This window comes from Balaenoptera ricei, chromosome 9, assembly GCF_028023285.1.
Source record: "Balaenoptera ricei isolate mBalRic1 chromosome 9, mBalRic1.hap2, whole genome shotgun sequence".
Lineage (NCBI taxonomy): Eukaryota > Metazoa > Chordata > Mammalia > Artiodactyla > Balaenopteridae > Balaenoptera > Balaenoptera ricei.
Genome location: NC_082647.1, coordinates 59,622,229 through 59,648,917, shown reverse-complemented (window position 1 = coordinate 59,648,917; position 26,689 = coordinate 59,622,229). Strand labels below are relative to the sequence as shown.

Sequence of the window (26,689 nt, the reverse complement as noted above, 5' to 3'; positions counted from 1 at the left end):
CCCGGCTCGCCGGCCTCGGGGCGGAGCGCGGCCCGCGCGCAGGAGCCGGACCGCGGGCGCCGCCCACAGTGCTCCCGGGCCCGGCCGAGCGAGGCGGCGCGGCTTCCGCGCCATGGGACGGCTGCTGGCTCTGAGCTTGCTGGGTATAGCGCTGGCGCTCCTGGGCGAGAGGCTCCTGGCGCTCAGGTAGGTGGGGGCCTCTCGGGTCCCCAGGCTCGGGGTGGCCGGGGATGCGGGCGAGCGGGGACCCTAGAGCCGGCAGCCGCGGAGGAACTCTGCATCACTCTGCTCCTCGGCCGGCGGAGCTCCTCCACCCCAACCCCCAGCCGCCAGCAAAACCCGGCACAGTTTGGGCCGAATCGCGAGACTTCATAGCGAGTTTGTAAGCCTTTGCTGCGCACCCAGTTCTCTCTTACCTAAATTGACAACCGAGTGCTTTGCGGTTTACCCAGGGGCGTACTTTAACTTGAAAACAAAACTATTACTCATGCACTGAAACTTTAATTATAAAGATTTATTTCAGGTCATTGGTGCTGCTTCTCTTTGTTGCCCAAACCAGCCCCCGTCTTTAATAAAGTTGTTCTCCATCTCTCCCCTGCAGAGTTTGAGAAACTCTTCCTCTGCTCTCTAATCTTGGCACGGTTGATCAAAGATACTTGAGATATTCAGCTACTGTTCTTACATCACTTCCTTATTTATCTCTTCGTCTGGGAACACTGAAGCCAGAATGCCAAACAGGACATGCCTAGTCCATCTCATGTTTTAGTTAGAAGGAAAAAACGTGGGTGATCAGACGTCCTCATAGTCTCTAAATTATCAACTCAAATTATGTAAGCCTCACGCCAAAGAATTCCAGAAATGCTGAGCACCTTCTCTGTACGCTGTGCACTCTTAGCCTCCTGTAATAGAGTAAGGCACCATCCTTACCTTTAAAAAGTTTACCCTATTAAAGGGAAGGAGAGAAATAAAACAAATAGATAAATTAGGATGTTCAGGACAGGTACAAACCACTCCCTGTTGGCTTAAGGAGGAGAAGTTACAACTCCTGAAGGTGGAGTTCGGGAGGAAGAGACATCTGACACTAGCCTTGAGGGATGGGTGAAACACAAGTGGGGATGAAGGAGGCAGTCCCAGATGGAGAGTGCAGCGTGAAGAAAGGGAATGGCGGGGGAAGTTTAGATTTGAGCGGAGCATAAAGTTAAGGGATGAGAACAGTAGGAGTAGGGTTTTGAGATGGTTAAACCTACGTTGAAAAATTGGGGCCTGCATAGGTAGGCAAAGGGGAACTATCAATGTTTGTTGTATGTGTTTTATTTTTTTAAACAGGAACCTGTTTAAACCATCTAAAGCATAACCAGTGGGCTGTGAAGAGATGACCTGGGAGGGTGGATTGGAGTAGAGCAGTGGTTCTCAGTCCTGGCTGAGCCTTAGGATCTCCTGGAGGCCTGCTGTCTGGTCTGCACCCCCAGCAGTTCCAATTCTGTTGCTCTGGGTGGGGCCCAGGCATGAGTATTTTTTATTTTAAAAAATTCTCCTGATAATGCTAACATGCAGTTAGACTTGACAAGTACCAGAATAGAGAGCAAATAGACCTGGGGAAACTAGTTAAAGTCTTGCAGTAGTTTGGCCCAAACTCTGGAACCCCAGGGATGAGGGGTAAGGCCAAGGTGATACTAGAGTTTCCAGCTCTGCTGTCTTAGCTGCAGCTTCATCTGCTCATAAAGGGATGCCAGGAGGAGGAACAGTGTTTATGTAACAGGAAGCATCAGAGTTGGAGGAAGAACATTCACTGGTAAGAAATGGACATGTTGAGCTTAATTTTCGTGTTATATAAGTGACCATCCTGCTCTGCAGAACGTTATTGAGTTGGGTGATTTTGTATGATCTGTCCAGCTCTTGGTTTCAAAGGCAGGACCACTAAAGTTCTCAAGCTCATTAAATTATCCCTAAAGTTCAAACCACCAGTGTTTCCATAAGTTGAAGTTTTCTCAATTAGCAGTCAATTTTTTCTTCTTACTAATCTTAAGGTTTTAAATTTAAGTCCCTTTAAATGATAAATGTAGATGCAAACCTAAGAAAAAGTAAATAAACCTTATTTACATAGAACGCACCTGATAGATCATTTAAATTTGAATGCATCTTTTCTTTATAAAGACTTGACTATATAATAAACTTTATTGAGCAGTGACTTCATAGAGTTGTAACCTCATTGGACAGTTGAAGCCTTATACTGGCTGATGTGAGAATGTTGGGGTGAATGATGGGTAGCTAGATCTAGCAAATAAAAATGTAGGATACCCAGATAAATTTGTATGTCAGATAAACAACAAATCATTTTTTAGTATATGCATATCCCATGCAATATTTGGGACGTAATTAGACTAAAATAGTATTCATTATTTATCTGAAATCCAAATTTAACTGGGCATCTTGCATTTTATCTGGCAACCCTATGAGTGCAGAATATCAAGTGCCTGCTATTTACAAAGTTTGGTGGAGTGCTTAAACATAATATTTCTCCTTTCAGACCCTTAGAGTATTTTGAAAAGCAGCATGTTCCCACCTCCACATAAAGAAAGGCTCTTCAAAAACAGGGTTTTGGTTTGTTTTTTTCTCTCATCTGCTGCCTTCTATTTCATTATTCTATTTTTAGAGATGGCACTTTGGCACTCAGGTTATTTCTCTCCCCCCAGGGTGCCCACTTAAATTTCAACTTGGATTTCAGATAAGCAGTGAATGATTTTTTAGTATAAGTATGTCCTGCATGGATAAATGGCATCAAGGTTGTCTCTTTTCTTCTGAACTATAACTGGCTAAGGTTCCCAGGGGAGGATGGCATGTCATACCCAACTTTCCCACTCCTCCCTCGTGGAGCAATAAAGGAAAAAGTAGAAATACACACATATCCCCAGGCCAGTGCTCCCTGTTGCAAAGCACACACCCTTGAATGAATCATGAGACTTGAATACATCAGAGACCTGTGCCTGAGCAGGAACTCCAAATACAAGCATCTGAATTTTTTGCTTGTTGCTTGACACCTTTTATGACAGCTCCACCAAGTAGCTATCCAGTCAGCTTTTGAACACTTCTGAAGGGGCAGACTTTTTTTCAACCACCATCCTCCTTATTTACTGTGTGACTACTGTGTGCTGGTCTTTGTGTTGAAAGTGTCAGCAGTTCATTATATTAAACTAAAACATACATTTACTGACATTTGGAAAGAAAGCCCTTTTACCTTCCTGCCTTCTTCCAGTCTTCATATACGTCTTCCTTCCTATATTATACATAATATTAACTGAGGCTTGGAGAGGCTGACTAGTTAGTTCAGAAGTTAGTGCCAAACCTGTGCTCTAAGCCAGGTCTTCTGATTCCAAATGCAGTTTGTCCCAGCTCCACCACGGCCTCCTCTCTTCTCTGCCACTGGAGCAAACTTTCCCCAGCTTTACAAGTCTAAGCACAAATTCTTAATTAAGTAAGAGCATTACAGGGGACCAAGGGGTGAATTCCAAGGGGTTTTACAAGCCTGTTTGTGAAAGATAAAGCCCCTGTTTGTCTGAATTTAAGTCTGTACATAAAAGATAAAGCCCCATCAGTGGTTTGTAAATTCAAAGGCAGTGAGATAATGGAACAAACCTGGTAGTAACACTGTGTTCCCAGTTTGCTCAAAGCACATTGGCACACCAAACTGGTGCATCCTTACTGTTACCACGCGATGAGGCAAGATAATCAGTAACCGCCCGTGACCCATTCCACTTTGGATGGGTAATGCCTTTTCCTGAGTGAAGGAAATAGAGATTCATTTCATGGTAATGACTGTTGGTTAAGGGTTCATGCTTTGTAGCCAGGTCGCCTGAATTCTCCACTATTTACATGAGACCTTGGCTTTTATTTCACCTTTCTGTGCCTCAGTGTCCTAATCTGTAGGATGGGGATAATAGTACTATATGCTCCATATAGGGGCTGTAAAAAATAAATGAGTTCATTCTTGTAAAGTGCTAGAACAATGTCAGACATGTAGTAAGTGCTCAATAAAGTTACCTATGATGACAATGACATTGGAGCAGGGGTTCTTAGATTTTTTTGTGCCATAGATCCCTTTGGTAGTCTGGTGAAGCCTTGACTCCTTCTCAGCATCATGTTTCTAAATGCATAAAATAAAATACATAGGATTACAAACCAAACTGAAATACTATCTAAGTTAATACTAATTTAAATATTAAATTCTATTGCCAAACTATTTAAAAGATCTAATGTAGGATATAATAACATGGCCTTCTTTATTAAAGCCTTAAGTAGATCTAGAAGTAGTTGAATACCTAACAGTAGATACTGTGAAGCAGAGATGAATATAAATGGTATTTTGAGATCTCTACAACAACTAAAATGTGATGAAACAATGTCTGTAATTTCTGTTAGTGACAGAGTCACAGGTACTGCTAGTAGAAAGCTCAGTGGTTTGTTGCCTACACTCATCATCAAAAGAAATACTCAGTTTCAGTCAGAGGTTTAACGAAAGATGTGTTTTTTCCCCCCATTAGAATTCAGAAACCCCTGAATTTTACCCATGGACTCTGTGAGGGTCACTGGACCCCAGATTAATCATGATGTACATGTTTCTGATGGGGGTCATTGGAGGAATGATTTCTGGCTCAGATGAAGGAAGGCAGTATGCATTCTTTCCTGTATTATACCTATCATATACTCGTAACTAAAAAGAAAATAACCAAATTCTAATGAAAAGGAAAAGGAAAGTGAGAAAAACAAAAGGAACCTAGAACAAAGAAAGCAAATAGCTTTCATCTAGAGTGTCCATTTTAATAGACTAGTAGTGGTGGCCTGGAACATTGTGTCTAAGCTGGCTCTGAGTTAAAGAGAAAGAGTGCTGTAATTGATTAGCAATGTCTGCTTGACAACAGAGTGGCAACTGCCACACCATCTCTGATCTAGTACGTTCATAAGCATGCTGTGGACATAAAGTGTTAGGGAGCAAATAGGCTGCTGCAAAAATATGACTTATTTGTGTTTGTACCACTTATTTATTTATCTGTTTTTGGCATTAATATGTGTAGGCTTATTGATCTGCTAGTCCAAAGAGTTTGTCTAGCTTTCTCTTGTATATTCTCCAAACTTCTTAAATCTGTTATCATTTAGGAGTGCTTTCAGCTGCAAGTAGCATACATCAAATTAATGGTAGCTTATACATATCGAAGCTTGCTTTTCTCACATGATACAAACTCTGTGAGTCATTCATCCTAGAGCTTGTCCATTGAGTCAGTGATCACATCAAGGAACTAGGTTCTGATATTTTTCTTCTTTGATCCTCCACTGTTGGCTCTGTGTCCTCATACTTGTGTTAAGGATGCTGAATGATTGCTGTAGTCCCAAGTACCACATATATGGTCAAATCATGAAGAAGGGAGGAGTGTTGCCAGTTAGCTCTCTTCTTGTGTCTGCCTTTTCTACCAGTAATAAATTTATCTTTCCCAAAAGCCTGGGTCATATGATTACCTCTAAGTACAAAGGAGGCTGGAAGCAAATATTTGGCTTGCCCGCTTCTGCAGTGGAAAAGAGCAAGGAAGAAAGGGGTGTGAATGGCTTTAGGTTTGTTAGCTGATAGGGTCTGCCACTCTGGAGTACAGAAGTCCACTAATGAGTAGGGAACTGATAGTTCTGCCAGGCAAAAAGCCTAGCAGTTTTCTACTGAAAGTCTTTGAAAGTCTTGATGGGCCACAAAGGATGGAAGCAAAATCCTCTCTCTTTAATCATAAAGGAAACACAAGAAAAAATGACTTGATTAACTAGTAACAGTCCTTGTGTTACTCTTCAGTTTTAATAGCGGGCAGTCTGCATATCTAGAGATGATATTGTACAACTAAACTAGCTGATGAAGATCGCCCTGTTAACAAAGTGTAATCATCAGTCATTGATGCAAACCTAAGTTGACTCTGAAAAATACCCCACACCAAAGTGTCCAAACACATATGAATTTTATTTTATCCATAGAATTTTTTGAGAAAGGTAGATGGTAATCAACATTACCCCTATCTTTGTTTAGTCAAATGGGCATAAAAGTAAGTTGTATAAAATTGACACCCAAACCAACACATGATACAGAAACTTGATGAAACTTCAGCTGTGACCTACTGACTTAAATTTACATCTGTTTCTGGAATCACACAATGTCAATAAACCTTGGAGGTCGTTTAGTCTCATCCTTATTTTTATACGTAAAGAAGACTAAGGCCTGCAGAGATGAATTGACCTGCCGAAGGTCATGCAGTCTTGCTGCTATGACAGAAACGTGGTCTCTTCACCCCTTTCTGAGAAAAATACAACAGCAGATTAGAGCCTCTGGGTGGAACTTCCTGGCTGGGTGCTGAACTTCAAGGAAGTCATTTTCCTCATCTCTAAAATAGGGATAATGGTACCTACTTCTTCGGGTTGTTTTAAGAATTAAATGAATTCATTCAGGGAAATCACATAGAACAGTGGTAGGCTCAATACATGTTGGCCCTTATTTTTTTTTTTAATTAATTAATTTATTTATTTATTTATTTTGGGGTGTGTTGGGTCTTCGTTTCTATGCGAGGGCTTTCTCCAGTTGTGGCGAGCGGGGGCCACTCTTCATCATGGTGCGCGGGCCTCTCACTATCATGGCCTCTCTTGTTGCGGAGCACAGGCTCCAGACGCGTAGGCTCAGTAGTTGTGGCTCACGGGCCTAGTTGCTCCGTGGCATGTGGGATCTTCCCAGACCAGGGCTCGAACCCATGTCCCCTGCATTAGCAGGCAGATTCTCAACCACTGCGCCACCAGGGAAGCCCCATGTTGGCCTTTCTTATTATTGATTTCCTTTTACCACCCATGATTATCAGCAGCATCCTCCTCCTCACTAGTATTACTGCTACTACTTATGTTAGGCTAAATGTACTTGTTTTCCCCTTTAAATCACTGCTGGGACTCGTAGACTTGAGATTTTTTTGTATTTTTTTTTTTACTGCTTTATTTAAATTCTTTATATGTTATTTTCTTTATTTTTTCTATTACATTAATATATTTTATATCTTTATTTTATTCATTTATTTTTATTTTATTGCTTTATTGCTATGTTGTTTCAAGAAGTTTAACAGTATTTGAGTTATATGATTCTGAATACATACTGATTAACAGTTTAATTGGAAACTTTCATATATATATGGATATATATATATATGAATTGACAAAATATATAGTTGCCACCACCCGTTGGTAATTCTGGGTTGTCCAGGCCTCGGCTTCTTCCATCTCGCCAAGAAACCAGCAGCCTTCCCCATATTCGGTGTCTAGAAGTCCAAAGGTGGCAAGGATATGAATAGGAGAGAGACAACTGGCAAATTGTCATGTTGTCTCTTAAACGTGTGGTACGTGTGAACCACTTTGAAACATGTAATAAACTACTCTGCAGGCACGCTTGTCATTCTTTGTGGATGTGGAGAACAGAAAGAGAAGGTGAGACAGTGAGAGGAGGGAAAGCCTTCAAACAATAGAGCCCAGATGTGTTTGCCCACCCTGCTTGGTGGACCTGTACTCCAGGGTGGGAAGGAGGAGGGAAGATGCTTTATTAGAATTCAACATTTTCTCATTATTTCTTCACTTCCGTTTTTATGAAATTACAACAGCAAGTAGTTTGGCTAGAGTAGTTGGTGCTCTCCAACCTTCTCACTCCAATAAACTGTCATGGGGATGGGACTTTCTCCACTTGTTTCTTAATAACTATTTATGAGGTGTCTTCTGTGAGCCAGGCTCTGAACAATGCCATTTTCTCTTGGCCTGCTTTCAGTCACTGTGTCATTTTGCAGAGGGCCTGGGCATTTTATAGCCCCTCTGGGTCCTCAGAAGGAAGACAGGGCTTCTGGTTCTACATCTGAAGCTCTTCCCACAACACAAGAGCTGTGAGAAATGGGACCTGGTGCCGTGTTTACATTTGCATAGGAACTTGCAGTCCAAGTTGCATTTGTTGAATTATTGGCTTCCTTTTACGACCCATGTTCACATATAGAACTTTGTGATATGCATTTTTATTTTAACTTCATTTCTGGTGCTATTTTATGTTCCTACCCTTGTTTTCTATCTTCTCTTTTATCTGCTTTAGATTTATGCTGTGTTTTATGTATTGCTGTAAGCCTCTTTAAACCCTTTCTGCTACAAAGCAGGGAATATGTAAACAGATAGATTTTTTTTTTAACAGGAATCGACTTAAAGCCTCCCGAGAAGTAGAATCCGTAGACCTTCCAAACTGCCACCTGATTAAAGGAATCGGTAAGTCTGAGAAAATGCTTGTTACACAGCTTACATTCCTTGGCCCACAACACTAGAAAACTCATTAACAGTATTTTGGCACATAATTACTGTTTATCAGAGGAAAAGTCACATTAGATCAGCAAAAACCTTTTTAGTCAATCTCTTTTGATCTAATGCACCCTGTATTTCTTCTTCTCTCTTACTCTCACTGTGATTTATTAATTATTTGTACAATCCTATGTTTGTTTTAGACTTCTTGCTTGTTTAGTGACTTTGCTGAACTCATTTTGTCAAGTCTGTAGTTTTGTCAAGTCTGGATTATGTGTGGCCACTGAATTCTGTGTACCATTAGCCCAGGAGTCAGCTGGTGAAGGTAAGTCAGAAGGAAGAGAAGTTATAAAGTAGAAAATAAAAATCTCCCAACAAAATCTCCACCCCCCACAGATATTACTGAGCCATGAAAAAGAATGAAATAATGCCATTTACAGCAACATGGATGGACCTAGAGATTATCATACTAAGTGAAGTAAGCCAGACAGAGAAAGACAAATATAATATGATATCACTTATATGTGGAATCTAAAAAAGTTATACAAGTGAACTTATGTACAAAACAAATAGACCCACAGATATAGAAAACAAACTTATGGTTACCAAAGGGGAAAGGTGGGGAGGGATAAATTAGGAGTTGGGGATTAACATATACACACTACTATATATAAAATAGATAGGGACTTCCCTGGTGGCGCAGTGGTTAAGAATACACCTGCCAATGCAGGGGACACAGGTTACAGCCCTGGTCCAGGAAGATCCCACATGCCACGGAACAACTAAGCCCATGCGTCACAACAATTGAGCCTGCGCTCTAGAGCCTGCGAGCCACAACTACTGAAGCCTGCACATCTAGAGCCCATGCTCCGCAATAAGAGAAGCCACGACAATGAGAAGCCTGCACACTGCAATGAAGAGTAGCCCCTGCTCGCCACAACTAGAGAAAGCCCGTGCGCAGCAATGAAGACCCAATACAGCCAAAAATAAATAAATTAATTAAATTAAATTTTTAAAAAATAAACAACAAGGTCCTACTGTATAGCACAGGGAACTATAGTCAATATTTTGTAATAACGTATAATGGAAAAGAATCTGGAAAAGAACATATATATAACTGAATCACTATGCTGTACACCTGAAACTAACACAACATTGTAAATCAACTATACTTCAATAAAATATAAATAAATAAATAAATAAAAATCTCCACCTCCCACAAAAATAACCTCAGAGATAGAGTTTCTGTTTTATCCTTTCTGGTATTTCCAGTGCAAATGCAAACAAATATATGCATATACATTTATACCTATTGTTTTCACAAATGGCATCTTAGTATAAGATTATATTCTGTAACTTGCTTTATTCTGAACACAGTGTGAACAGATTTCCACATCAGCATATGTAGATCTACCTCATTCTTTTTAATATTTGCATGTACCATGATTATTTACCCAGTTCCTTAATGCACATTTGAGTGGTTATAGTTTTTTGCAACTACAAGCAAGTCAGTGAACTTCATTGTACATATAGCTCTTGCATTTGTTTATCTGAAGGATAAATGTTTAATAGCTGGATTATTGTTCAGTTAGCACATATGTTTAAAGTTTTGATAGTCTTTGCTAAATTGCTCTCAAGTTGGCAACACTAATAAACACAGTACCCCATGTTTATAACCACATTCACTCCAGACAGGATTCATAATGCTCTTTTATCAAAAACAAAGTAGTGAGCCTTTTCTGGATCACACAAAGAAGGCTTCCATTTCATGGAAACTATTTGTTTTCAGAGACGCCTTTTCTACTTCAGAGCTTCTTTCTGCTCCCTGCTCCTCCTGTACACATCTGTTTCCTCTGTGCTCTTGTCCCCTTTTCCCATTGCTACTTTTGTACTTTTTCCCGGTCCTATCTGCCTTCACAGGACTCCTTGACTTCTTTCTCCTGGGGTTTCCCCTCTTTGTTTATTGCCCAAACACTTAGCAGGAGGATACAAACTCAGTGTCGAATACCAGATTGTCCAGATTGAAAAGGTCTGTGCTGGATAATGCAGACTGTCCTAGAATTAAGGTTGTCTGGAGTCCCAAAAAACCCAGCAACTGCATCCTGCCTTCTGGCCGCAATCACGAAGAGCCCCCTTGGAACTGGTCACTAAGCAAAAGCCAGATGGCGTCTGGGAGGGACGTTGTACAGGTTGGGAGGTTGAGTCAGTGATCTCGGAGGTTACTTTTGCTACGGAGTTAATAAATGTCAAATTATTAAACAGCCCTTGGCCCTGTGAAGCCCACCTTCTGCAAATTCAAGTCTCAGAGTAGACAACAGGGCACAGCCAGATACATTACTGGACAAACTGCCAAGTGTATTGCTGCTACAACTCACTGGAATGGAGGGCTCCTCAGAGAAAAACAAGTCCAACAACATTTGTATTCTAAACAGGCATCTGTCTGTGTTTGTGACCTTTATGTTGTGATGTGTGTGAGCTGCTGTCTGGAATTGGGAAGAATGAGGAAATATGTCACCTATGGCCCCTCTTGTGAAGTGTTTAATGCCTCTGAGGCACTTCAAAAGGCAACAGAGCGAAGACGATGAGTGATTAGAAGCACGTTTGGGATACATTTTTAGATCTAATTAGAACTGTGCTTTTTCTCCCCCTCCTTCTTTGCTTCTGCTCTGCGGTTAGCATACACTATATGAACATTTGTTGAATGCTATGTCAGTGATGCATAATGGTTAATAATAGCTTGTGGTTATACGTTTTTAACAACAGTTGCTTATTCAGTGGTCTTTGACTACAAAGGAATAACAGGGCATACTTTCCCACAGGCAAAAGCAATGTCTCTTGGTAGGCAGCAGGAGTAGAGGGGTTCTCTTTTTTAGTTTCCACTTTGGAAACAGTAGCAGCCATGCATTTGAGGCCAACTAATCCCTCCAAGAGGTAAGACTACATCCCCTGTCCCCCCAGTCCCCATCAAGACAAACACACACACACACACACACACACACATAAAATAAGGCTACATTCACCATGACTAGAAATGAACTCTTTGCAATTCTTAGGTGCTTTATACATATCATATCATCTCATGTCTTTCTGTTTTAATAAGTAATAATCACTACCACATATCATACAGGATGTGTGCCTTCAGGGGGTCAGAAAGTAAGCTCACTATTTATTCTATTTTTTTGTATTCCTTTCCAGTGTATCTAACAGACAGAAGCTAACATTTGGTATAATATCGACATCTAAATAATAAAAATTATAATTAAAGAGCTATTTAACTCTATTTGAGGCTTAAAAGTTTAAAACATTTTAAAATGTCTTTGAAAATGCTGGCATTCAGAGTCCTGGACTAAAACAAAATTTTGAATGGATTATTTCTCTTGAGTTAATAGATGATTTTCTACACTTGGCAGTCAAGATCTTTATAATAACTGCTGCTTGAGAGTTTTTTTTAAAAAAGCATTAAAGTTTGTAGCCCTTGTCGTCAAGTACTTTACAATCTACCTATGAAAAGGAAAACAGAAAAACCCACTATGTGAGATATAGACATATTTTTTCTTTTTATAGCAGATAAGGACCTAAGGCTCAGAGAGGTTAAGTAACTTTTGCAATTTTTTTTCCCAATATAGTATTTTCTCCCAGAGTGATTAATACACACATCTGATTAATGAACCAAAAAAGTGGAAAATAATAGGCTACATTACATTTTGGATAATCTGTTGGGTATGGCAACGGCTGATTTGCTGTTATAAAGTTACAGTAAGTAACTTAGAGAAAAGAGAAATTGATTCTCTTTTATGTGACAGTCCAAAGATAAGCAAATGACCTAGGGTGATTAGATGACTCCACTCCATGTGGTCATTCTGGGACAAAGGCTGATGAAGCAACACAGCTATCTTCAACATATCACTTCCATCTTGGCACAAGACTAGAACTCCAGTTGTTGCCATCTCCCAGCAGGAAGAGGTAGAAAGAAAATTTACATGGATCTTTTTACTTTATTTTACCCAGTAGTTGCAAGTAGTTTACCTTGTACTCTCATGTCCCATTAACCTGAACTCAGATAAATGGCCACCTCTATCAGCAAGAAGGGGTAGAAGATGTCTGTAGCCATGTTGCCGTGTACCTGTAGCTGAAAAGAAAGAAGGGGAGTATGGATACTGGGGAGCAGTTGGCCATCTCTGACACAGACAGATAATTGCTAAAGGAATAAGAAGGGATCAAAATCAGATATGCTAAGTTAGAAGACTTTCCAGAGAAAGAGTGTTTGAAAGAAAAGTACAGGATATGAATTGATGAAGATCCTGGTGAAAGGCATGGAAGCAAACATTTTGGGAGAAAAGCCAACATATGTAATTGAGCACAGTTGGATTTACAAAGTAAAGTGTCTTCAGAGAGGAACCAGGGGATGGTTCTGACAGAGAAATTTCATTAAATGCTAGGTTGTATTTTTTCTATGCACTTTTAAGTTAGAACAAAAGACTTGAATCCCAGCTTCCCAGTTTGTGACCTTGAACAATTTACTTAACCTTTCAACGGCTCCATATTCTCTACTCTAAAATAGGAGATAATAATATTGCTTCTTAGAGTTACAAAAATTAAATGAATTAACATATGTAAAGTACTTATAAGGAGTCTGGTACTTGGTAAACACTTAATATGTGTTAGTAGTTATTACTGTTACTACTCACACTACTACTATTTCTATTATTGAATTAGAGGAGAAAAAATTAGGTGTTATGAGATGATAAAAGCCTACTGTCATAACGGCTATAGAAATAAAGATCGGGGAGTAGATCTGGAAAATATTCTAAAGAAAGCTACAGATATGACTTTTTTTCCTTGGAATTAGGCAACGGGATTAAACAGAAAGAAGCAGCAATGTGGTTGACGTGAATATATCTTTTAAAAAACATTGTTCTTTTCTTGTTTATTAAAAGAATATGATTATTTGTAGAAATTTTTAAAACAAAGAAAAGTATAAAGAAGAAAATGAAAATCACTCATAATCCCACCACCCAAAAAAACATTTAGTTTTTTTCTACATATCTTTTCTTTGTCTATGTGTGTAAGCATGCGCACGTTGAAATTAAATTGTCTTAAATAATTTTTCAGGAACAACAAATTTTAATTAACTGAGCTCCTACTCATGGATCTAGAAAGCAGAACTTGGACTAGAATTCTGTGTGCAGGTGTGTGTGTGTGTTTGTGTGTTTGTGTATGTATACATGGTGAAGTGTTCCTTGGTCCTTGCTCTTTATCAGTTGAGAAACACCATGGGACTAGAATCTAGAGGTTTTTAACTTTTGGGAGGTATCACAGACCCTTTTTTTGAATCTTCTGAAAGCCAAGAACCTTTTTCACAGAAAATGTCTTATCTGTACATACACAAGACATTCTGCATTGCATAGAATTTCAGAGGGTTCATAAACTCTTTGAAACCCATATGTGGTTACTTAGGGGTCCACAGACCGCAGGTTAAGAACTCAAGCATACAGTGCTTAAACTTATATCTCTCTTCTTTCTGAGAAGCAGGCATATGGGTCATCTTTATGAAGTGAAGTTTTTGGCTTTTTTTTTTTTTTTTGCTTTTCTCCACTATGGTGGAGCCAGCAACACTGGAGGCGGCCAGCCAAATGCAAACTCAGGAATCAAAATCCATATAGCTGGATAGATGCTGTTTGTTTTTGACAACCTAGAAATAATCGTGGAGGAATCCTTTGGAGAGGGCTTAAAGTGGAAGGTTGGATTTTGTGGACTCAAAGAATGTGTCATGATTTGGCTTAATCTAAGCCATTTTTATTCCTCTTTTCTTGTGTTTGGGTCTATTATCTGTCTGTGGAATTTACACAGTGAGACCACTGGCAAGGTCTTATGTCTAATTATTTTCTGTGCTGTGTGAAGTGTACTGCAGACAATCGATAAACAATCAATAGTCATTGTAGCCTGTTTCAGAGACACTGTTAGAAGTTTCACCTGGCTTAGGTGCATGGTATTTTTCATTAATCTTCTTTTGCTAGTTTTTTTTCTGTAATTTAAAGCCTAAATTTAAAGATTAAACAGAAAGCTTTCTTTGCTTATGAGAACAAGCAGGCATTGTTTTTTAAAGAGGGACTATATAATCCCAGGTGTTTTATCTCTGTTAATGAGAGAAATGTCTGTGTTTGCTTCCGATTGAGTGAGCCGAGAAAGGGACAAGAATATTTGCATGGTTAAATGAAGATGAGCCCTTCATTCTGAAAGTAATATTCCCCTGATGTCAATTACTTTTGTACAGACATCTGGATGTTTATCATAAGAGTGTACAGATGTCAACTTTTTCGGTATTATAGCTGGAAATGTGGTGATTACTTGACTTTGATTTGAGTAGACATAAAATCTCTAACATTTAAAGTCAGAAGTTCACTGCAGGAAAGGATTTAGACTGACGTTTATTAAAGAGAGTGGTTCCTTGGAAGAAAAAATCGGAACCATTCCGAAAGATACAGATACTGATAAAGTAAACAAAGCTCTACCTAACAAGTCACAGAATTCGAACATGACATTTATCTATTTCTTGAACTTAACAGAAGCCGGCTCTGAAGATATTGACATACTTCCCAATGGTCTGGCTTTCTTTAGTGTGGTGAGTATCTTCCTTCCCCAGTCTCAGTGGAGGAGGTACAAGGGAGTTTGATGAGGCCTTCAGAGCAGTAACTTGTTTTTAAAGTTCCTCACTTTCAAAAAAAAAAAGACAGGTCAAACAGGATCTTGGAGATTTTCTGAAAAAAAAGACAGGTCAAACAGGCTCTTGGAAATTTTCCTCCAGCTTCTCTGAGTGTAGGGATGAAAAAGTCTTTGCCAATTGATTTATTACTCTTTATGTTCCCACTGCCTTGCACTAAAATATTCCAATGCAATCTGTGTTCTAAAAGTTTGTTATTACAAAGGATATTTGGGGCATTATTGTGGATGTTTGATACTACATTATGCTATTTTAAATACAGCATCTACCTTTCCATTAGATATTCAATTTGAAACTAGTATTCTTGATGTTATTATTTATTTTCAAACAATATACCAACTTTCCTAGACAAAGGCCAGTGCTTTTGCTTTCTTTCTTTTTCCCCAAATAGCCTAACGTAAGTGGAATGTCATTGACTGAGCTTATTTATACCCTTCACTTTTGCCTTAATTTTTATAAGCTGAAAAATAACAACCTTTTCAGGCATACATTACAAAGACTTTAAAATTGATTGGCCTGAGTGATGCTAGGCTACACCAGTATGCATTCTAATTAGAAAATTGTATATGTGGGCCAAGGAGGAAGTCCTGACCACCTCTCTCTCCTCCGTGGCATGGGCCAAGGTGAGGGACCTTGGCATCTTCATGGATTCAGTTTTTCTTGAGAAAGAAGTATCCAACTTTGAAGGCAGCCTGTAGTTATTCTGTTCCCTCTCAGCAGCCATTATTTTCAGGCACTGAGACTCAGGAAAGATGTGAAAAACTTGGAGATGCTTCAGAAGAGAGTCACAACACTAATAAAATAGTTGTCAGACTTATGAGAAAGGTGAGAGAACTCAGCTGAGATGAGAATGAGGGTTAGAACACTCTTCAGGTTCCTGATGGTTTTTATATGAAAGGCTGTGAGTGGCTGGTTGTTTACCACAGAGGGAGAAAAGAAATACTGTAGACTTTGGCAGAAACATTGATATTTATATGGGTTGGCCAAAAAGTTTGTTCGGGTTTTTCATAGCATCTTACGGAAAACCCGAACGAACTTTTTGGCCAGCCCAATATTAAATTTTAAAACTATGGCTTTAAAAGTTTTAGTTAATTACCTACACACAATGAGTAAAATGATATTTCTAGGAGGACTCTGGGTTTGTGTAGAAGCACATGCTTGCACGTATATCTTATTTTCTTAGGAAAAAACAGAGACTCCTAGTCAACATTATTCATAACTAAAATGCAAATATCCAGAGTAGAGTAGAAGGCAGTTGCTTTTTTTTTTTTTGCAAAGAAGCTGTTTTCAGAGATTTGCATAATCCAGAAGTCACCTATTTCAAGATTTTCTCCCAACAGGAATAAATCTGAATTAGGAGGGGTGAGGTCTCCAAGCACAATAAATCTACAGCCATTTTAGCTGAGAGGCTTAACATAGTCACAATGATCTTGTAGCCAAATCAACAGAATTTCTTCTGCTTGTTTTTCTCTTATCCTTCCTTGGTTATATGACTTTTCTTTTCTTTTCTTTTTTTCAAATTTAGAAACAATCTCATTTTACTGATGTTTTTTAATTTACCCAGCATTGTCTCTAATATTTCCCAGAATGCACTCCTTTCTAAATGAATAACTCCTGCATCATGGCATTTGTTTATTCTTCCAAGCATTGTAGCCAATTAGCCCATCCTATTCCACAGTTACAGGCTTGAGGGGCATCTCAAAACTAACATCACACTTAATGAGGAATTAGATGACATAGAATAGAAAAAAGATTTAAATGACAGTGTGAATGTACTTAACACTACTGAACTGTACACTTAAAAATAGTGAAAATGGTAAATTCTCTGTTATGTATATTTTACCACAGGTGGAAATAAAATAAAATTTGAAAAAGAGAAAAAACAGGTTAAAATGATAGGGAGTATTAAAAGATAGGGAGTATTAAAATAACTATGGAGAGTTATTATATCCCTGGTAGAGCTTCCTGAGCATTGAAACCCTATCATTTATGGGACATTAATAAAGAATAGAGATTATTAACCACTGAATTGGCACTGCCATGTAGCAATAGCATAATTGCAGTTTATTCTACTTGTTGGGCCTTGAAGTTGTGGAATTTTGATAGATTTTTTTTAATTGGAGAAAATTTCTATTAAATACAATTTGTGCATAAAGTGAGTTTTTTTGGCACTCTTTCAAATTTGCATAAAGTATGACTTGAAAGATTTAAAAGAGAAAAGACCTCGATTATTTTAGTGAGTGCTGAAAAAGCATTACATAAAATTCAACTCTCAGTCCTGATTAAAAGCTCCAAAAAAACTAGAAGTAGAAGGAAACCTTCCAGAAACCTACAGCAAATACCATTCTTAGTGGTGCAACCTTAACTGCCTTCTCATTAATGTTTAGAAAAGGAAGAAAATGCCCTAAAATACTGTAACCATCAGTAATCTACTAGAGTTCTTAATAACCCAAGAAAACAAAAAAAAAGAAATATGAGGTAGAAAAAAAGACAAAACTGACATTATTTTCAGATAGTGTGATTACCTGTTTTTTAAACAGTCCAAGAGATTCAGCTAACAGACTCTTAGACCTAGTAGGAGAGTTGAGTGATATGGTTGTATTCAAAATGAACATATAAAACTCAATGGCTTTCCCATGCACTAGGAAAAAACAAATAGAAAATGTACTACTACTACTACTACCAGTAATAATAAGGTTCCATTTGACCAGCAACTTAATTTCTGAAATTTAAACAGAAAAATAAATGAGCAGAAATATTTAAGACTATTTTGGAAAGGTAAAGCAATGTGGTGTGGGATGTGAGGACTTGCCATATATATATACATATTGTATCTTATAAATAAAGCTATAGTAGTTAAAAAGTGGCATATTAGCACAGGATTTAGGCATGAGTCCAAACAGACCAAAGGTAAACAGGGATCTAGTACATGATAAAAGCAACATTTGAAATCAGTAGGAAAAGGACAGACTGACTACATGCCAAGCACTGATCCAGGCCTTGGGGTCTAGCAGTGAACAAATGAGACAAAGTCCCACCTCATGTTACAATGGGGAGAGAATGAACGTGCGTCAGATAGTGGCTTATCCCCGCCCTCAAATCTGCGTTATCTCCCAGTCCCCCAACCTTCTGGTTACCCTCTGAAGAGACTAAACCCTTAGTCTTCTGCCTCAACTCAGAAATATCAGTTATTGTTCAGCTTTCAGCCTCCCAGCTTCCAATTATTATTTTTTTTATATTGTTTCCTCTCTGCTCTCTTTGTGTTTGCAGGTTTATGCCACCACCTTTAGCCAAAGTCTCAATCATTTATTTATAGTTGCCACTTTAGTCCATAAAAATACTTAAGCCTTTATATTTAACTTTTTCCTCTGTTTTAAAAAGGGTCTAAAATGTCCAGGCCTCCACAGTTTTGCACCAGATAAGCCTGGAGGAATACTAATGATGGATCTAAAAGAAGAAAACCCAAGGGCACTGGAATTAAGAATCAGCCGTGGATTTAATTTGGCTTCATTTAATCCACATGGTATCAGCACTTTCATAGACAGTGGTAAGAGCTGATGAGCTACCAACATTAAAAAAACTTACAATGGTTTGCAAATGACTGTGGAAAATAGATTTGGATCATATCTGTAGTAAGAGAACAATTAACTCGTGAATTACTTCTGTATTCTTCATACAAATAAGTCCATCATTTGCCTCTTCAGCTGGCAGTAAGTTATACTACATTTAGAAATTTCTAACGGTTAACACCTGAAGGAATGTTTAGATTTCATAACCTTTTCAAATATCTATTATCATTACATTGAAAAAGAGCTATATTTGTGAATTAAACTATTAACAGATTATTCATGAATTCTGTATATGGAGTGGGAAACACTCTTCCTTAAAGGTCAGGGGACCAATGATCAGAAATAACACCAGACAGACAGTGATGGGAAAGACGGGGAAGAAGAATGATCTGTTAGGTCGGCTAACAGTTTATACATTCAACCTTTCCTTGCTCGTGGTATTTAAATGTCAGTGTCTGCCCAGAGGTCCTATGGTTATGTCTTGTAAATTAACTCTGTTCTTTCAATTCTTTAGATAACACAGTTTATCTCTTTGTTGTAAACCACCCAGAATTCAAGAATACAGTAGAAATTTTTAAATTTGAAGAGGAAGAAAATTCTCTTTTGCATCTAAAAACAATCAAACATGAGCTTCTTCCAAGGTAATTAGTCCTTTTGTTCATTCTCTGATTTATCTGTAGCATTTTCAGATATTCCCTATGATGGTCCTTTCACCTTTTGTAAGAGCTGAAATACACATATATATACACATAAACAAATACATGTACTTATATGTGTATGTGTGTATATATAGTTTCTTTGCAGAGCAGGGAAAATCGATATCAGTGTTCTTTCTATGTGGGCTCCCTCGAGAAATAAGGAAATGCTGGACTACCGGGGATTTGCTCTTCAGGGACATCTTGAGAGCAGAAGACAAACCTCACCATTTTTCCTTCTGTCACCTCCCATTTCAGATGACTCATCATCCAAATAGTAATAATACCTGTCCTGCCAAGGAAGAGTAGTCTGCTTTATATGGAGTTTGTATGCCTAGTATGGGACTAACAAGAAGTGTTTTCACAAGGTAGCTGTGGGCTAATGGCCCTGCAGAATTGGAAGTGGGTCACTGCTATTTCAAGAACATAGAGCTGGTTGATAATGTGACTAAAAAAGAATTATGTGCCCCTCCCCGGCTCAGCTGCATCTTTTAAGTTTGAGCTTGATGAATATTTTTAATTTCTATTACTTCCCTATCTCGGACTTAAGTGTGTAACTGCCAACCATTCTTCCAAAAATTCACTTCATAATAAACAGGAGCATAAGTACCATCCAGGCAGCCTTTGCATTAGGGCGTTGTTTCAGAGAGGGGTCCCACCTTCCCTGTAGCTCTGTTTTTCCTTTAACAAAGGAGAAAGCCGCTCTTTCAGAAATTTTTGCATAGGGTAATTGGAATTTAAATTTAATAACACCCTTACCTAACTGGTTTTAAAAATGTAATTGTTTTTAGCATATAAATCTCTCACCTGAAGCATTTCACTATGGCAATTTCATCATTCATCTCTCCGCAAGTGTTTATTGAGTGCCTGTTCATTCTCGGCAGGTCGGCTTTGTGAGTCAGGTAGAAATTGAACAGTCAACCTTAGTTTGACTAATAACTAAGCAAAGGATCTCAGGAAAATCCAGCAACTGAGAAAATGGAAGCTAGGTAAATGTTATTGACAGCCCAACCAGCTCACCAGCCAATGAGGCTCCATCGAGCTCTCTACCCTGGACAGCTGTGTCTTTTCGTATTGTTGTTAAACCCTACGTTTCTTGCTGTCAAAAAACACACTCTGTTGGCACCAAGTTCTTTTTTCTTTTATAATAACCTGCCATAATTGCTAAATGACCTGTCTTCAAATTACCCGGTACCATAAAAAATTGTTCTCCAGCGAATGATATTATAGTAGATTGCATATGACTATAGCCATGTGATTTTAGCTGAGCTTTTCCTGGGAACCCTCTCACCAAAAATTTAAAGCACATATTACGTAAACCTTCTGGATACTTAATCTTTACTATTGAGACCAACTGGCTTTTTATTTTCTCTCACATGTTATTTTTCTCTTCCAGTGTGAATGATATCATAGCTGTTGGACCAGCACATTTCTATGCTACCAATGACCACTATTTCTCTGATCCTTTCTTAAAGTATTTGGAAACATATTTGAACTTACACTGGACAAATGTCGTTTACTACAGTCCAAGTGAAGTTAAAGTGGTAGCGGAAGGATTTGATTCAGCAAATGGGATCAATATTTCACCTGATAAAAAGTATGGTCTCTTATAGAATTATTTTCATTTCTTCTCAGTCATGGTGCTGGGCCAAATTCTTTACTTTGCTTTTTTTTTAATGTAGAAATAGCTTACTTGGTATTTTTGGTCTATGATAAATATACTATATATAATATTTACAAATATTACTATAATACTATAATATAGAATACATGTATTATATGTAATATATTATTAAATAGATGTTTTATATAAAATATATACATATATGTACCATATATTTACATGTAATATATAAATATATATTTATATACAGTATATAAATTTGGTATATATCACTGTAGAATTTAATTTTATAAATGTAAATTTTTATAAAATGGATTCATATTTATATATACATATTAAAGTATTAGGTAGGTGTTTTCCTTTTAAATAATCATTGTTTTATTGGGTGCATATTATTCCATTTTCAGGATGATTGTAAACTAATTTAACCAATTCTCTATAAATGGATATGTAGGGGGTTTTTTTTCTGTATAAAAACCATTTTTTATTTCTCATTTACCACTGAAACTTATCCAAATATTTTTAAGGAAAAACCCCCCAAGGGAGAATTACATACAGCATAATGGTTAAATCTTCAGATTTTGGAGTCATACAGACATAGGTTCAGATGCCCACTGGGTACTGGCTAAATGTGGGGCTATGAGCGCCTCCTCTTTGCACATTTGTGCAAGTGTTTCTGTAGAACAAACCCCTCAAAACAGAACTACTCACTTAAAGGGTGCTCCTTTTAAATGTTAACTTTAATAGATAGTGCCAAATTGCCCCCCCCAAATTATCTCACTATTTTTGTATGTCCAACTGTAACCTATAGGAAAGATATTAAAGTCTTTATTAACTTTCCCTTTTACTACCTTAGCACACTGAACAATTTAAACTACTACAAATATAACATGAAATAAATCTGGCATTCTGTGACAACTAAATGTCTTTATTTTCATGACAAGTTCTTCTTTCTTGTTGATTACAGAAAATGAATGTAGAATCATTTAATTTAAATTGTCTATAACTGACCCAATCCAACCTCTCCCACCAAATCTGTTTTTCTCCTCCACTCTCATCTTTCAGTTATGAGAGTCAAACTTTCCAGTCACCCAAGCTAAAAATAATAACAATAGGGCATCCAACTTTAACTCCATCTCTCTCACCATTCCTATTCAGCCATTGAGCAAGTCACACTGGTTCTATCTGTGCTTCTGTCCCTGACCCTCACCCCCTCTTCCTTCCCATTGACACCTGCTTGGTTCAGGTTCTCACCCTCTCTGGCTGGAGTATTACACTTTCTTCCCACTTGTTTTCAGTCCACTTCCATTATTCGCACTGTTGCCAACTTTGTCTTTTATATTCCACTGCCCTTTCAAGATCTCCAAAAGAGGGACCTCAGTCTGCTTCATCTTTGAATCCTCATACTGAGCACAGCCAGTCACAAAGCACATGCTTAGTAATTGTTGAACAGAACTGACCATTTGTTATCATGCCACTCTGTTATTCCAGAAATTCAGTGGACCCCAGTTGCTTATCAAATCAAGGCAGGCTAATGGGTTGGACTTTCTTTAATAAGCTAGTTCCAACCTCCCTCTTCTACTGTTTCCACACTTACTATGCTTTAGACGAGAACTCATTATTTTGCAAAACTGCCTCTCTCATTCTTGCCCCTGTGCCTTTGTTCACATGTTTTCTTTTGCCTAAAAGATGCTTTGTCCTCATATCCTCAAATCCAGTCTCTCTTTCCATGTCCACTGCAGATGCCCCTTCCTTTGTAAGCCCTTCTGTTTTTTTAGGAGTTAGAGATTTCTTCAGTCTCTAGACCTGAAATATGTCTTATGGTACCAATCATGCTGTATTATTTGTTTAATGTGTGTAAGCCATCTGATCACCCCAACACACTACAAACTTTTCAGGAGAAAAGGCTGTGTCTTCTTCATGTTTATATCTGTCACAATACTGAGTTCATGGCTTTACACACTATAATTGCTCAATAGAACAGTTGCCATGGAACAGGCAATTCAATGAGAAAAATTACCATGAAGTAGTCCATTAATTCACCCTCCGTAGATATAGACAGATTGTTCTGAATAGATACTTATTTCTAACTCTTACATTTCTCGATATGTTAATAAATATTTATTAAATATTAATAAGTATTAATATTCTAATAAAATGTGTTCTGTTTTATACCATATGTTTCTACATGTAAATGATCCCTTGAAATATCAAATTATAATGTAGAATGTAAAAGCTTTTTGTTTGAAACCAAATATTTGTTTTACTGTCCTTTCAGTGGCAAAATATCACAGACTTTATATTTTAAATGATGTCCTATATTATTTTTCCTTACAAACTTTTTGAAAAATAATTTAACAATTCCATGATTGTTGTAGTAACACTGAATTGATTTTGAAAGCTTACTTTTTAAATAAAAACTGACCTTTATCAAGCATTCCTTGAGGGCCCATCATTGATTAACTTCTTGGCAGGTTATTAAGACTTATTCGTCATACTGTGTTAATGAAGCTTTATATTAGCCTGGGGCTCTAACCAGTATGTCCTTCCTGCAAAGGTACATCTATGTTGCTGATATCTTGGCTCATGAAATTCATGTTTTGGAAAAACACCCTAATATGAATTTAACTCAATTGAAGGTAAAATATTTCTTTCTATATCTAAAGTAGACATTAATCTTGAAATTACATAGTTATACTATAACAATTCCTCACTTAGAACAGAATAGCCAGTGTTGCTATTCTGGGTTTTTCACTGCTTCCTCTCTGTAACTGGCCAAGTCTCTTGTTTCCCACAATCACAAGAACTGACTGATTACATGCAGCAGTGTGTTGGGAGGGATATTTGCATCAGATTTAGAGCCCATTCCATGAAGTACTGATGGCACCTGATGAATTCCAGTAAGAATTTTCACAATTGAAAAGACTAATAGATGAATTCTGAAATGAAGATTTATGCAAGTTGTCAGTTCTTTCAATAATAAATGAAGGTAGAAATTGGGTTCCACACCATTATTATTTTCTTCCTGCTTGACAACACATATTTTAGATTGATTAAGAATTTCCTATTTTGCTTTGAATGAATTCCTTGAGCTAACTGATCACTTTGCATCTTTTAAGGGGAAAGGAATTCATTTTTTAGAGAGATTGATTATTGCCCCAACTTTCTTAATTTTAGGAAAAATGAAAAGTGACTCTAAACCAGTGTATTAAATTTATTTTAAGCAATATTGGTGTTAAAGGGTGGAAGCAGGAGATGGGTGAAATTTCCCCATATGCATAGGGGCAAGAAAGTTTAGCCCTAAATTATTTAATCAAGTTTCTCATGGCATTTAGATATTGACATTTTTTCATTTGGAAGGTACTCAAGTTGGATACACTGGTGGATAATTTATCTATTGATCCTTCCTCGGGGGACATCTTGGTAGGCTGTCATCCTAATGGCCAGAAGCTCTTCATTTATGACCCGAACAATCCTCCCTCATCAGAGGTTTTTATATTTTTTAGTTTTTCAACCTTAATTATTCAAGTCCTTTTAAACTAATAATACAATAAACTTATGTGGTGCTTGATTTTGTAATTGCTTTAAGCCAATAATTGGCAGAATTTCACATTGTTCAAATACTTTTAGAAAGGTAATCTTTTGATGTATTAAATTACGGTGGAAACTAGTCAAAAGACCTTTTTATAAAGACATGTGCCCTCCTTGTGCGGTATACTGGCAATTTTTTAAATACCTGGCTTATTGTCAGCTCTCCACATGTCACTACTTTTGTTCGTGCTGAAGTAGTGAGAAAGTAGGCACATTAGTGTGGAAGTATTTCTATTAATGCTCAATTACTATAATAACACTCAATCCTGTGTTGACATGCAATAACTAGATGGCTTAAGAAAGTACTTTCTTTGAAGGTTTAACAAACTAATTTAAACATTAAAAAAATTGGTAACTGCTATTTTCAACAGCATGTCCTCTTAATCATTGTGTCTTTGTGGAAGATTATTGGTGACTGAGTGACATGGGTGGATGGTGGTTCTATATTAATCCTTTGTATCTCCTGAATAGGTTCTCCGCATCCAGAATATTCTATCTGAGAAGCCTACAGTGACTACAGTTTATGCCAACAACGGGTCTGTTCTCCAGGGAAGTTCTGTGGCCTCGGTATATGATAGGAAGCTGCTTATAGGCACTTTATACCACAGAGCCCTGTATTGTCAGCTCTAAATGGTCCTTTTGCTATGCAGGCATGCTAGCTTCTCTTAACAATTTTCTATGAATTGCTAATTCTGGGGGACTTTAACCAGCAACGTTGACCCAGAAATGTATGACATGTATAGTAAATTTATTTCAGTAATGAAAGCCCCCCTCCAGTTCACATAGCACTTTTAACGTAAAAGGAAAGTGAACAGTTTTTAAAATTGCCAAGTAAAGGTGAGAGAAGAAAGCTGCTTTCGGTAAAGTGAATACACTTTGCATAAAATAAGCCTGCTTTCCAACTGCCAGAGCATGAATTCCACTGAAACAGGGTAGATTATATTTCCTTAAAATGTAAGTGACCTCAGCTCCACCAGTGTGACCACTGTGACTCAGAACTACTGACAGGTAACACGTTTTGATGTTTTGTACTTACATCTTTGTTTACTATTAAAGAGTTGGAGTTATATTAAAGACTAACTAAAATCCAAGTTTTGCCTGTGCTTAATTCTCAAGGCATATCCTCAGCGGGGGAATGAGAAAGTGGCCACTTCTTTGTGGGGTTTCCTTGGGATGCGCAGGCATGGCAATACTAATTTTTCTCAGCTGAAAAAATAAACTATTTGAATAAAATGAAACAAAGAATTAACTAAATATGGCAACTGGAATTCTCAATTAATATGGATTATTCCATCAGCTCTATTTCTTAATGGGAGCCCAACTTGCATACAAAGAGGAGATAACAGGTTGGAGCTGGAAGGTCAATCATGCCACCTCCTTATTGAACACAGCCGTGAACTTCATCAGGTGAGATGAAGTCAGCTATCCAGGCCCACATGGTTAATCCCAGCAATGTCAGGATCAGGGTCTGCCTCATAGAGAAGCGTTCTTTCCACTTACTGTACCTCCTGTAAATTCATCTTAAACCCTGAAGAGAGACTTTCACGTGTCTCTTTCCATTGTAACTTATCAAAGCACTTCACTTCTCATACTCTCCCCCATCTTTAGCATCATTATCATCAAAATATTTGTCAGTTACTTATAAAGTGAAAGACAATGCATTAAAAATGGTACATTCATTATCTCATTTAATCCTAATTACAGCCCTGAGGGAGTACATATTGCTATTATATCACTTAACATTTCACAGATGTTCCAGGTCGCACCTGGGAAGGGGTGGCTCTCAATCTATTTCTGATGTCAGAGGCTGTACCATTATCCACTGCATGATGCTTCTGCCGTGGAACTAATGACGATCTCGTTATTTACTCTTCTTCCTAATATATAATTTCTTCTGTTTTTATAGTTATCAACTTGAGTTCTGCTTTTAGATGGATCATTTAAAGACTTAAATGTAAATTGCATAAGTATTCTTAATCTTGGCCTCTGTCCATTTGGCCTATATTCTTATTTACATTTTTGAATAGTCTGTTACTAATGTATATTGGATGTATTTCATGCTAAAATAATCATCATTTTCTCTGTTTGCATTATTCATGGAGAAAACATTAAGTCACAGGTGAATAAAGCAATATTAAATATTATTCATTAGGGATCCAAAACC

At 37.7% G+C, this 26,689-nt stretch overlaps 1 protein-coding gene across 3 annotated transcripts; it reads left to right on the top strand.

The window, feature by feature from the left end:
* The first annotated feature begins 25 nt into the window (after positions 1 to 25).
* LOC132371994 (serum paraoxonase/arylesterase 2) lies at positions 26 to 25,616 on the top strand. 3 transcript variants are annotated; one of them, XM_059933885.1, is made up of 9 exons: positions 26 to 186; positions 8,225 to 8,295; positions 14,892 to 14,947; positions 18,428 to 18,593; positions 19,166 to 19,256; positions 20,707 to 20,907; positions 23,492 to 23,573; positions 24,295 to 24,423; positions 24,997 to 25,616. In XM_059933885.1, exons 1-9 carry the CDS (start codon positions 113 to 115, stop codon positions 25,153 to 25,155), a joined length of 1,029 nt encoding a protein of 342 aa, XP_059789868.1. In that variant the 5' UTR covers positions 26 to 112; the 3' UTR covers positions 25,156 to 25,616. The 3 variants fall into 3 exon arrangements, with proteins under 3 accessions (XP_059789868.1, XP_059789867.1, XP_059789866.1); XM_059933884.1 differs by having other exon boundaries at positions 19,130 to 19,256; XM_059933883.1 differs by lacking the exons at positions 26 to 186; positions 8,225 to 8,295 and adding an exon at positions 13,437 to 13,514 and having other exon boundaries at positions 19,130 to 19,256.
* Positions 25,617 to 26,689: the final 1,073 nt, after the last annotated feature.